General features: G+C 37.3%; 1 protein-coding gene across 1 annotated transcript; it reads right to left on the reverse strand.

The window, feature by feature from the left end:
• Positions 1-720: 720 nt before the first annotated feature.
• Positions 721-6,049, reverse strand: LOC139665622 (uncharacterized). Its single transcript, XM_071544703.1, has 11 exons — positions 6,001-6,049; positions 4,722-4,853; positions 4,429-4,457; positions 4,302-4,314; positions 4,129-4,150; positions 3,921-4,002; positions 3,600-3,743; positions 3,039-3,235; positions 1,469-1,572; positions 1,027-1,145; positions 721-909 (listed from the first exon to the last, which is right to left on the reverse strand). The coding sequence occupies exons 2-11, from the start codon at positions 4,768-4,770 to the stop codon at positions 721-723; spliced, it is 948 nt and encodes a 315-aa protein (XP_071400804.1). The 5' UTR covers positions 4,771-4,853; positions 6,001-6,049.
• Positions 6,050-12,257: the final 6,208 nt, after the last annotated feature.

A 12,257-nucleotide genomic window follows, 5' to 3' on the forward strand; every position in this document is an offset into this window, starting at 1 on the left:
AGTTTGCCACGTACGTCTCAATGTCTCCGTTAGTGACTCGATGCTTGATCTCACACCCTGTGAGAGATGCGGTGGCAGGGATTCCAAACTTTGCTGAAGACCAGTGAATCTGAGGGAAGACAACACATGTTATTGCGGTCTGTCTGGAGTGGCAGTTCTGTTATGCAGCCTCGCCGTGTGCGTCTGTGGACTTCAAAATTATCATCTCTTACATGGCATTGTAGGATCTACAGCTGATGTTACTGGGGATCACAACCAAACTGCCAGGACGGAAGCTGGCCATCACAACAACCAGATTGACCTGGAACCACCGCCGGAAGTCTCTTGGCTCAAAGTCGTCGAATTCAGGAGCAAGAGCTGTCAAGGTCAGGTTCAGGATGGTGTCTCTTACGGCTGGATTTTTGGATGATGGTGATGTTTCTCTGTAAACGAAATGATTTGTGGTTTACTTCAGAAGGGCATGCTACCTTTATGGTGATCATGGCAGAAATGAGTTTAAGCTTGGTGGCACATCTTTGTGCTTCGGAGCATCAGCAGTAGGAATCAACACATCCCAGGGATCAAGTCATTCCAGGAGAATATTGGAAATTCATCATTACAGGTCGGCCCAATTTGGGCCCCTAAGAGGCTTATTCCAAATGTCCTTTAACCCGGGGGGAAGCTTTACATGGCCTTTATATCAACCCAGTTGATGGGAAAACATGACCAGCAATCCCACAGTTAAGCATTCACCTGCATAGCGAGCCTGCAAAAAGTCTCGAAAAACTGATCGAGCTGCTCTTCATCAGGGGACTCTGTCAAGCTGCTGAACACATCCCTCACAATGGTCTCATTGTCCAAAGCGCTACTGTCTGGATCCAGGATCAGCTCAGCTTTCTGATTTGGTGAGAGGTGTTCCACAACTTCTGTCTGAAGTAACATGGAGAGACTTAATTTTAATTTATCATTCATGAATTTGACACACCAATTATCATTCATATCATGGTTGCATTTAATATGAAAAACGTGATCGTGTTCATTACTCACTGCAGAGAAATTGTTGTTTATTTTCTTCAGATCTTCAAGACTTGCAAAGCTTGAAAATTCTCCAAAGTTTGTCAGCAGCCATTCTTCACTTCCTTCCACATTTGCCGTGCATCCAGGGTCTTTATAATGTTTCAGATGTGAAACAATGACACAATTTAGATAATCATGTTTGCTACGATTGCAATATTTAAATATTTAAGGTTTCTACTTTTCATACCAACAATGACTGTGAATTCTGTTTGGTGTCTGCTCCCCTCCTACTGACATTTTTTATTCACGACTGACTGACATGCATGTATACTCAAAAGCTTTTTATTGAATTAAAAGATTTTTTGTTTTTAATGCATCTTTTTTACTTCACTTACCATGTCCTTTCTTTTAAAGAACATATGAACCAATTTCATTGTCAGATTAAACCCATTGTTTGTTTTTATCTTTTTACCTGGTGAATTCTTCCTGAAGAGGTAGACTTTAATGAAGTCTGTGTAGATTAATCTTCTATCCACTCTGACTGCAGTCACCAGCTCATCACTCATGCCTTTTATCCTTGAAAATATAGTTTCATTATTCTTTCAAGCAGAACCACAAATTGAAAAACATAGATTTACAGTAACTAAAAAGTAACAACAAAAAAAACATGTACATTGCAATACAATAAAGTAACTATTCTTATAAACTATCCCCACAATCAAAATCTGATGGTGGCAGAACAGGTATGTGAGTATGTGACAACTTCTTTATCTTTCCTTTGTGCATGCCAAACTGGTTTTCTATAACTCGATATTCCTCTCAGCTTCCCAGTTCATACAGTGCAATTGCCACTGTCATCATCAGGGGTACAGGAGCAAGGACAGCGACATCCTGGTGATGTCACTATCATTGGACTGTCATTAGACTCAGTATTTCACACAGCTCCATGCTAAAGTTTTCTTTCCACTGTACATCACTGAACTCCCTCAGGACCGTCTGTTCCCACCAATGCTCACTACATATCCTCATCCAAAAAACACCACGTTGCTTAAGGTGTAACAATTGCAAACAACTTAATATGGTATTGCAGAATCATGGCTGTAATTGATAGTGGCAGGACAGTAAACAAAGTGCTTTTTAGCTAAAAAAAAAAAAAAAAAATCCAATTACAAAATACAGTTTCCACAATTCTTTCTGGATAATCGAAATAGGCACTAAACTCTCACTAAATGGGATTATTATGGGAGTTGTCATTTTATACAATCATGTAAATGGCTTAATCGGACTATTGCCTTACAATATTGGCAGTAGTTGCATTATTGTGCGCACGTGTAACTGCACATGTGGTTATTATGTGAATCAATATTTTCAACATAAAACTGTTGGTGTGTATGATTACACAGAAAACTTAGTGACAAGGATTTCAATATCTCCAGCAATGTGAATTCAACTTAAAAAGGCATATCATCTGCCCTTGGCTGCATATTTGAAGTGCTGTATATTCGCCTTGTGATTCTGCACGTCCCAGACAAGAACATCGGTTTGCCAGTCTGAACTCTCCTCTCCATTATGAAACTGTCAGTGCACCGTGGTGGGTAGTGCACTGCTTTTAAAGGGAATGAGAGGAGCTGATTTGATTGGCCATGATTGACACCAGCCCCATCACCTACTGATAATATATTCCTCCTAATCCAACCCCTCTTACAACTGGCCCATGGGTGCGCCACTGCTGCGCCAGTGCCGCTGTTCACGAAATTACCCAAATGTGTTGGTCATGCCCAAGTGAGCTAGACTGCGTGAACTTGTGCCAGCACCTACACTTGAACCTTGATTCATTAAAATATGGCCCGATGAGTTAGCTCTAGTGCATGTTTACCATTTACCATGAATGTACATTTATTTATCTAGTTGATATCTATCTTTTAGCTATATCAACGATACGATTTATTGCAAAGCAACATTGTGATTTTACTGTAATAATATGCACTTCGACTTGATCTGTCTTATTGCTGTGGTCAGTAAAACACAATGAATTCACTTACAATTCCTGGAAGGAACTGCAGCTGAAGTTCTGGCTGCTGAGCTGGCTGAGGAAGTTTTTGTCAACATAGGGTAGAAGAGGAGCCATCTTAATCGAGAACCACAATCTGATGAACTGTGGATCGCTGTGGTTACCCAGACTGAGGCTGTCCAAGACTCCAAAGATATCCAGAACATTGGATTCAGATTGATTGGTGCCCTGTTTCAAAACAAAGTTGTCAACTTGCCATCAACCATTTTCTGTTGATTAATATGTGAGAACATCAGATAGATGTAATGCTTAATTATGGATTACCAACAAGGCATTTTAGGTACATCTCCCACAGCCCCAAATCACCAAAGGCCCCAAAATGTTGGTGGTTTCATGAAAACAGTTAAGTATTTATCATATGTTATCAGTTTGTGGCCATGACAGTGTATTTATGATGCTGTAGGAACACTTAACAGTTATTGTATGATTTCTGCTGATTTCTCACACTTAATGTAAGGTAATTGCATTCCTAAAGGATTACAGGAATCATTACTGAATGGAAATGCTTTGAAAATATTGAGAACTTTTGTACCAAATTAAAGAAGACATTTAAAGTGGACTCCACAATCCTTCTGAGGTTTTGTTCCAACATCCTGGACTTGTCTTGCGGCAAGCTTGTGCCATTGCCCCTGTCACAAGATAGTTTACCAGTCAGGGTGTCCACAGCGTCTGATATCTGGAGAGAAATTGAAAGTAGGTATGGGTTAATTTGGTAACTGAACACAAGAGGGTGTCATTTAACACATTTAACACTGATCTTGTTTCTGGCTTTCAAAAATCATACAGGTTATTAGGTTCACCAGGCTTTTAAATTCTACCATTTCTGTTACTGAGTGAATTCTGAAAAACTTACAGTGGAAGTGACATCTTTCAGGTTTACTGGACGGCAAGTTCCCTGGTACGTTGTGTTTGGAGCGGTGGCATTGTTTGTTGTTCTTTTAGAAGAAATTAAAATGGAACAAGTGTTAATTTTTGTTTTGAGCATTAAAATAAACAGTTGAATTCCTGCTGAGTAAGTGTGTAAATGGGGGCTTGAGTATTGTATTAATCTGTATACTGACCTGTTTTCATAGGTCCGTGAGCCTGGAAAATAACAAAGTTGAAGATTTACAGAGAGTGACCACTTTAATTCATTACTCCATAATTTAATTATTTTTCATTGTTCAGTTTATTTCATTGTTACTAGTTCTTATGAAAGTGATGCTATTTTTGATAAGATTAAGGTTTTCCTTACTTCTTGTTGTGCTCTGAAATGTAAAGATATAGCCATGTTGGTTAGTTAATCAGTATTTTGAGCAGACAAGACACATACAAGATTAAGCATTATACATATAGTGTGACAAAAAAGCAGATAGACTTACAGTGGCAGCGATCAGTGTTGATGTACATACTGAAGGAATGAAAGAAAAATATCCATTTTGAAATTGGGTAGATATTAAAAACTATGGCTTTCAAAATATTGCTTATTTGCTATATGCACTGGACTCAGACAGACGTTTCTATTGATATACAAGATACTTTATTACAGATTCAGAGGAATAAACTGTCCAGTCTATCAGTTACTGTATGCTACAGTACCTGATATAAACTGTTGTAAAAAAGTGAATGGTGCTCTTCTGAGCTTTGTGGTTGTGTATTAAGAGAGGAAACTTACCGATAGTTGAGAGTAACAAGACTTGTGCTAAAGCCTTGGGGCCTCCCATTGTAAGACTGGGGCTCCGCTCACCTCCACATTTGCGAATCTCTATTGATCTTTAGTTGTTTTGTTGCTTCAACTGCTAAAAGTCTTTTAGAAGATAGATATATCAGAAAAAGGGAATACAATCATGCTCAGCAGTGTGCGCACCCTTTGGTTTTTTGCATATTTTGTTGTAATATAAAGTAATTTAGAAATACAATTATTTTGATGTTTTATCTGAGATATAGACATAGTAATCAAAGGGAAAAGAAAATTCTAGAAATGTACATGGAAGTGTAAAATTCTTATACAGAAAAATCTAGTTTGCAAAAGTACTCACCCCCTTGTTTAGTTTTAGCTAAACTGCATCACTTTCATTTCATAACATTTCATTACTCAGCTTTAATATATAGGTTGCAATTAATTAACAAAATGTAAAAAGATTTTCAGTTCAAAAATGGTCTTGTCAAAGGTCTTGTCAGAACGGCATATGATGTTTTAAAGCAGTGGTTCTCAATGTGGGGTCTGGGGACCACCAGGTGTCCTTGAGGAGGTTCCAGGAGGTCCACAGCAAATTGATGAACTATTACACTTCATCATTGTTTCATTTACAAGTTAACAATTAGAGAATGCAGAAGAATGCAGAAGAATGCCTATTTTGATCATAGTTTCTCTGTTATCTCTCTACCTACAATATAGATAGTCATGGAATTCTGGACAAAATCATATCTAGCAATACAAATATGTTCAGATTTGGGATTGAGAAACAAAATCTCATAAGATGGAGGTCTGTGCCTAATGTGGACTAAATTAGGGGTCCTTGATATGGAAAAGGTTGAGAATCACTGTTTTAAAGAAACTGTTTTTTAACTCACCCATCACCAAAGTAATAAAGTGATCCCAAAAATCCAGGTTGTACCAAAATTACTGATCACAACCCTCATTCTGTTGAGTCAACTATGGCAATACAATGTGAACATGAGAAAATCTACACAGTCAAAATATCTTCCAAACTCTTCCACTCCAAGACATTATGTTTCTTTCTAGGTGTCTTAGAGTAAAATTCTCTGTATATTTTTAGAAATATCTGTATATGTGACATTGCAGTTCTGCTTATTTTATTTCAGCACAATGATTACTAGCTAAAGGTGACCTTTAGCTTGATGATGATAAGATATGTATATAAATATATATATATATATATATATATATATATATATAAGAATAAGATAGATGAACAATGGATTGAGCTCACCTGTCTATTTCCCTTGCTGTGTCAGAGAAAAGTGAAGATTGAAATTAAAGGTGAGGCTAAGTGTACGTTGGGTGGAGCATACAAGTCATCGCTGAGCATCAGTAATAAGACATTGAACCAAGTATGCATGCAATGTTCTGGGAAGGTAGAAGATTCCATTTGCATCAATCAATGCAGTGCAGTAAAAGCTTAGTTTGTGACACACCTGGGAGTGCCAATGAGATGAGGAGAAACCAGACAAACCTCTATAGCCTCTGTCAGGATCATATAGGAAAAAATGAGATGTTGTTTGAAAGCTGAGCTTCAACAGGGGGTAAACCTTTATATCGCCCTCCTTTCTGGATTCATGGTGAAATAAGACTTTAGCAAAATGTTGCAGTGAATTTTGTAAGGGATAATGCCCGACAAGGTGTCCATTATCAGGAATTAATGGCCTCCATGGAGTCCCCAAATTGTCCTCAAATTGTCCCCAAATCAATATCAAGATTTTCACGAACAAATGATAGGCCATGTGTACTGTCGGCCGCTTTGACTGCGTCCCTGTTGCTATGGTTACTCATTTAAGATACAGGCTGATACTACATGGCCAGCGCATTAATTTAGAACGGCAAACAGACAGTTTCACTGAAACTACTTAGTAGGTCACTTAGTTGATATCCTAACTCCCATGCAGCCAATCAGAATCGAGTATTCACCCAGACCATGGTGTAAAAGTATTTATACACATACACAGTAACTACCTAAATGCAAGAAAAAGGGCAGTGGGGTATCATTTTTCTTTCCGTTAGCAATATTTGTGTTTTATTTTTTGTTTTTGTTTTTTTGCTATTATACGCAAGAGAATTAGCTTTATTAAATGCTATTGCAGTATAGTTTATCTTTAATTACAGAGATGGGAGCTGCAATCAAAAATGCCACTTATTTTTTATCAATAATAATATTAATATTACTATTACTATGGCCTGGCATGATACCATATTACCTATGGCAATGTGTTAATAGCCTGCTATTAGATATACAATCAGGCCCAGCTCTGGCCTTTTAGCTGCCCTAGGTGAGACACACACACACACACACGTACCATAACTACATAACATACATAGCTTGTCTGTTCACATGAACGTGTAGGCAAACGTAGGCAAGTCACAGTTACTACTGTAAGTTACAGTTACTGTAGTGCTGTGTGTATACATTCCAATAGCATACAACTATTTGGTATCAAAAGAGCAACACTAATACGCAGCTGACTGGACTCATCTGCTGCAGGATGTGGCTGTGTGGAGGAGGTAGATGGACCACTGGATGTAATTTGGCCCATGATATTTCATGAGTGACCCTGGAGGGGAGTTATATGTTAGTAATTAGCCTACTATAAACATTTATACAGGCTATAAAATAAAAGAGATACAGATGAGCAGTAGATTTACAGTCTGCATGTGCTCCCCACCATCTATGCAATAAGACTGCCAGTCAAGGCTTACTAAATTCCACAAATGCCACAATGCCTAGTAGATTCGAGGCCTATTGAAAAACTGAAACAAAATAAATTGGACGGTTTTTAAAAAAGAAAATAAAACACCCACAATAATATATACAGCACTGTGCAAAAGTCTTAGGCAGATGTTTTTTTGTTTTCTGCATTAGTGTCAGTACTGCTCTTTATAGTAAATGTTTTTATATTTAGAAATTGTTCATTTAATTATTTTTGAAAGTATCTTCGTTTTATGGATTTTTTTTTACATGTGCCTAAGACTTTTGCACAGTACTGTAGTTTTATATGGGCTAGGGCTGGGTTGTCTAAGCCAAATAGCTTTGTGAACATGAGTACTAACCAGGCCCTATTGTGGTGAAGAGGCTGATTGTGATATTTCTGACAGCACCTTGAAGGCAGCATAATGTTTATGTGTTGGACCACAAATTTATGTACAACACAATCAGTGTTTTATCGTCAGCTCAGTGCATAAAAAATGGAATGTACCGATACCAAGTGATGACTTACAACAAACTATTAACTCAACCATGAAAGTTATTTTTGGCTCCAGCACAGCTCTGCCTCTAAGAGACGCTTGTATAACTAAAACAATCTAGCAATCTAGCCGCATTGCTGCGGTGGGACAGGGTGTGCTGGTACAACCAGGGCGACGGGTGTCACTGTACCCCCCAAAGCGGTGTCACCTGCAGCTTGGCTGGGTGCAGCAGATGAGTCACGGGTATTTTCTGACTTGGCTATCAGATGTCAGTTCACCGTGATACAGATTCAGTGGCCTAGCCTACAATAACCAAAAATCACAGTGGCGTACAGTGCAGCAGCTTGCAGGCGCGCACACACACACCTGTCTTTTGTTTGCTTCACCCGGTTCTGTCTAACTTATTGGCAGTATGACTATCAGAGGACACCGTATGATAAAAGACTCTAAACAAAGGAATGCAAATTTGAAAAAATTCTCCCCAACTATGCATTAGAGGCACTCCAGAGTGGATGATACAAGCGTGTTAACTCACTTCTGTCACAATGTAATGTTTTTGCATTCTCTGAATATCTCTCTAAATTCCTCATACTCTATTCTATATGGATTGCAAACTATATTGGTTTATGAACTGGATCAAATATACAGTGTTTGGCACTGATGTAGATTTTTTTTCCCGTTTGGATTTGTGTATTGTGTCTTGTGCTTACGGGGCTGTGTTTGTATGCTTGTATATTTGCAGTTTTTTTTCTCCATTGTGGGATATCTCTTGGACACGTTATTTGTGGGAGGTTTATGTTTATGTTTGGATGATGTTTATGTTTTTGTTTATGTTTATGTTTATATTTATGTTTTGGATGATATCTATGTATTGTGCTGTTAGATGATGGTGGGTTAACATACCGGAATGTTTGGTTTGTTGTTAGTTAATGTGTCTGAATAATTCCGCGAGGGATGGGTCATGTAAATGACCAGACACGAGAATAAAATATTCATTCATTTATTCATTCAGTCACTTAAAACAGTGGTTCTCAACGTGGGGTCCGGGGACCATCCTTGAGGAAGTTCCAGGGGGTCTGCAGCAAATTGGTGAATTGTTAAACTTCACCATTATTTCATTTACAAGAAGTTAACACAGTTAGAGAATGTAGAAGAATGACTGTTTTGATCATAGTTTCTCTGTTATCTCTCTACCTACAATACAGACAGTCATGGAATTCTGGACAAAATCATATCTAACAATAAAAATATTCTCAGATTTGGGTCTGAGAGACAAAATCTTATCAAATGGAGGTCTGTGCTGCCGAGTACAAAAAGGTGGTTTTCCTTGACTAGTGTAAAATAATTTTGTAAGTAACTGAGAACAGAGTCATTCATTATTCGGTGGGTAAGACCCAGCTTCAAATGTCTGACCCTGCTCTCAACTGACAACCATTTTAGTTTTGTGAATTGGGAGCAGCCAACATGGGTACGGAAGGTAAATTCAGCACGACTCTTACCAGTTTATATTCTGATGTGATTGGTTGACTGTCAGACAGGTCAAAATAAAATATAGTAATTTTTTTATTTTGAGGGCCCATCCAAAATTTAAACTCACACTCTGATACAAGATGATGGAAGACAGATTAGGAGCAAAATATGTGTGAATACATACAAATGAATAATAATAACAATTAAAAAAGAAAAATAGATAATGATCTTTATTTATATTGCACTTTTCGAAACACAGTTACAAAGTTTTTTACAGTCAAAAGAAAAGACAATATTGTCCAACGACAATAACTACTAAGAGGGAAAAAGTAAAATAACAACAATAAAAAAAGAGATAACATGTAGGATTGCATAATGTGGAAATTTCTCTCACAGAGGAATGTCATAACAAAGCTGTCACGCTATTATTGCATGAATATACAGTAGATGGACTCATGATAAGCAGTTGAATAGGAAACCTGGGGAACCTGGAAAAAACAACTCAAAAACATGTGCTTTTTGGACACATGTTGGAGACATATCAGTTCATATATCAAAATCAGTTTTCATATGTGGACTCTTTTTTTTCAAGTTGTATTCTGTCATCACATGTGACAGTTTTTCCACATGTGAAAATTTTTTCTCACTTGATTTCACATGCAAAGACATAATTCACCCGTCATTTTCACGTGGGAAATTGCAAAATCCACACGTTCGCATATGAAAACCAACATGTGTCCAAAAAGCACATGTGCTTTGAATTCACATGTGGGTTTTCACATGTGACTTTTTTGTAAGGGCTGTATTGTCACAGCAACAAAAGCAAATATCAGATTTCTCTACTTGTGAATTAGTTCTGCGGTTTGATGGCTTCTGCTGTCAAGCAACAGTTTTACCCCTTTAAGTTTTGTGTTTTTGAGAAAAAAGCCACTCCCTGTGTATTTTGGCACAGGCAACAGCAAATGTCATGGTTTACACACATTTGGCCCCATGCCATTGTCAGTTTAGGTCCAGGCACATATTTCGTACATTTGATATTTTAGCAGAGCCTTAGCACAACACCAACGCACATCAACACATCAGTTGAAGAACAATGAATGTTGATTCGTGATGTTCAAAATATCCAGTAAAGTAAGTATTCAGTGAAGAGACAGCCAACTTGCCAGTCAAACCGTGAACATACCTGTCAGCATTCCACTTCAGTGTCACCACCTTGATAATGCCAGCTGTCATGTGACCCAGCCCTGGTTGTTTGCTTTGGCTGTAGTGTGCAGCAGTCCATCACACATGTGACAAAGCCACCCAGAATAATGAGTGTCAGGGAGACGTCAGTTAAAACAAGGATAGTTATAATAAGAGCACTTATTCAAATCCATAGTCCTTTTTTCATGAGACGGATAAAATCCTGCTTTTGTGCTCCTATGTAAAATAGATAAGGAGGGCGATTGTCCACTCCTCTTGATGGAATTGTGTTATTTGAACATTAAAAATAATTTTATTCATGCTTCCCTTTGATCTAGATATGAAACTGTCCCCACATATTCACATTCAGCTTGGCTGCTGAAATACTCAAGTGGCTTCAGTAATGCAATATTAACTAAAAAGCTATGAACTACGAGCTACTCTGAGAGAACAACCAAAAAGACAGCTATCATTTGAGACGGCTATTCATTTACCTTTTATTTTTTTTTTGAAAGATCGTATTTTCATGATAATACTTAGGGGAGAGCAGGGCATGTTGTCATGCTTTTTACTCATTGGAGTATTTCTCAATAGTGCCTTATTTCTGAGATATGATACCACCGCACACCAGGTAAAATAATCCCTCCCTCACCAATCCTGGGATGCACAGACAAACACAAATTCTGATACAATTTCTAACAGCATGATATATTAATGTACATGTAATATATACCCATTTAATTTGATGTTTATTGTGTAAAATCCCTTCTTAGCCACAGAAGACAGTAATCTGCATCTGTGACTGTATGTGAGTGTGGTCCAGCATCCAGCAGAGAGGCCACTTGTTACACAAGCCAAAGGTTTGTGGGTGCAAGTACCAAAGTCTAATTTATTCTGAAAATAATTAATGTAAAGCTATTTCTAATTAAAAAAATAAAAGGATTTGGATAGTTATGAGAACATGCCCCAAAATTAATGTGACAACATGCCCCAACCAGGCATTCCTGACAAAGGTCCCTTCTCTGAGTACATAACTTCACTAAATCATTCAAATTTATTATCAGGTTATAGCTGACCCTTGCTTTTATGTGTCACAATGTATAATTATTTAGATTTTTTTAAAAGAATGGGAAAAAAAGAGAAGAAAAACACTATATAATATATATACGATATACATATTCATTATTTGCTTTCAGGTATACAAATTGCTCTTATGTTATAGTGTTTTGACTTAGACTGTAGTATTCAACATAGATAACCTCTTATTAAGAAAGTAAACACTTTTTTAATTGGACTTTTGGCTCTAAAATATTTAGTTTCAGAAATAAAGTCACTGAGTCACTGAGACAACGTGACAACTTCCCCCGCTCTCCCCTACATATGTATGTTGTGAATTTTTGAATTTGTGAAGTACAAAAGCTTAAAACGTTGTGTAAACTATTTCACAAATTAAAAGGTGGGTAGCACATTTCACTACATTGGTTTCAAATGTGATACAAAGTTGTCTTTTGTCTGTCAAAATGTCACATTTCTAGTGTTTTAGAAACAATTGCAATTCATTCTTTGTTGAAAAAACAAAAATTCATACAGACTATATATATAGACTATATATATAGACTGTATATGTGTGGTTTTAAT

This window comes from Centroberyx affinis, unplaced genomic scaffold (genome assembly GCF_046629955.1).
Source record: "Centroberyx affinis isolate AG114_WGS23_722 - 3 ecotype Tasmania unplaced genomic scaffold, CSIRO-AGI_Caff_v1 ptg004638l_1, whole genome shotgun sequence".
In the NCBI taxonomy this organism is placed as follows: domain Eukaryota; kingdom Metazoa; phylum Chordata; class Actinopteri; order Beryciformes; family Berycidae; genus Centroberyx; species Centroberyx affinis.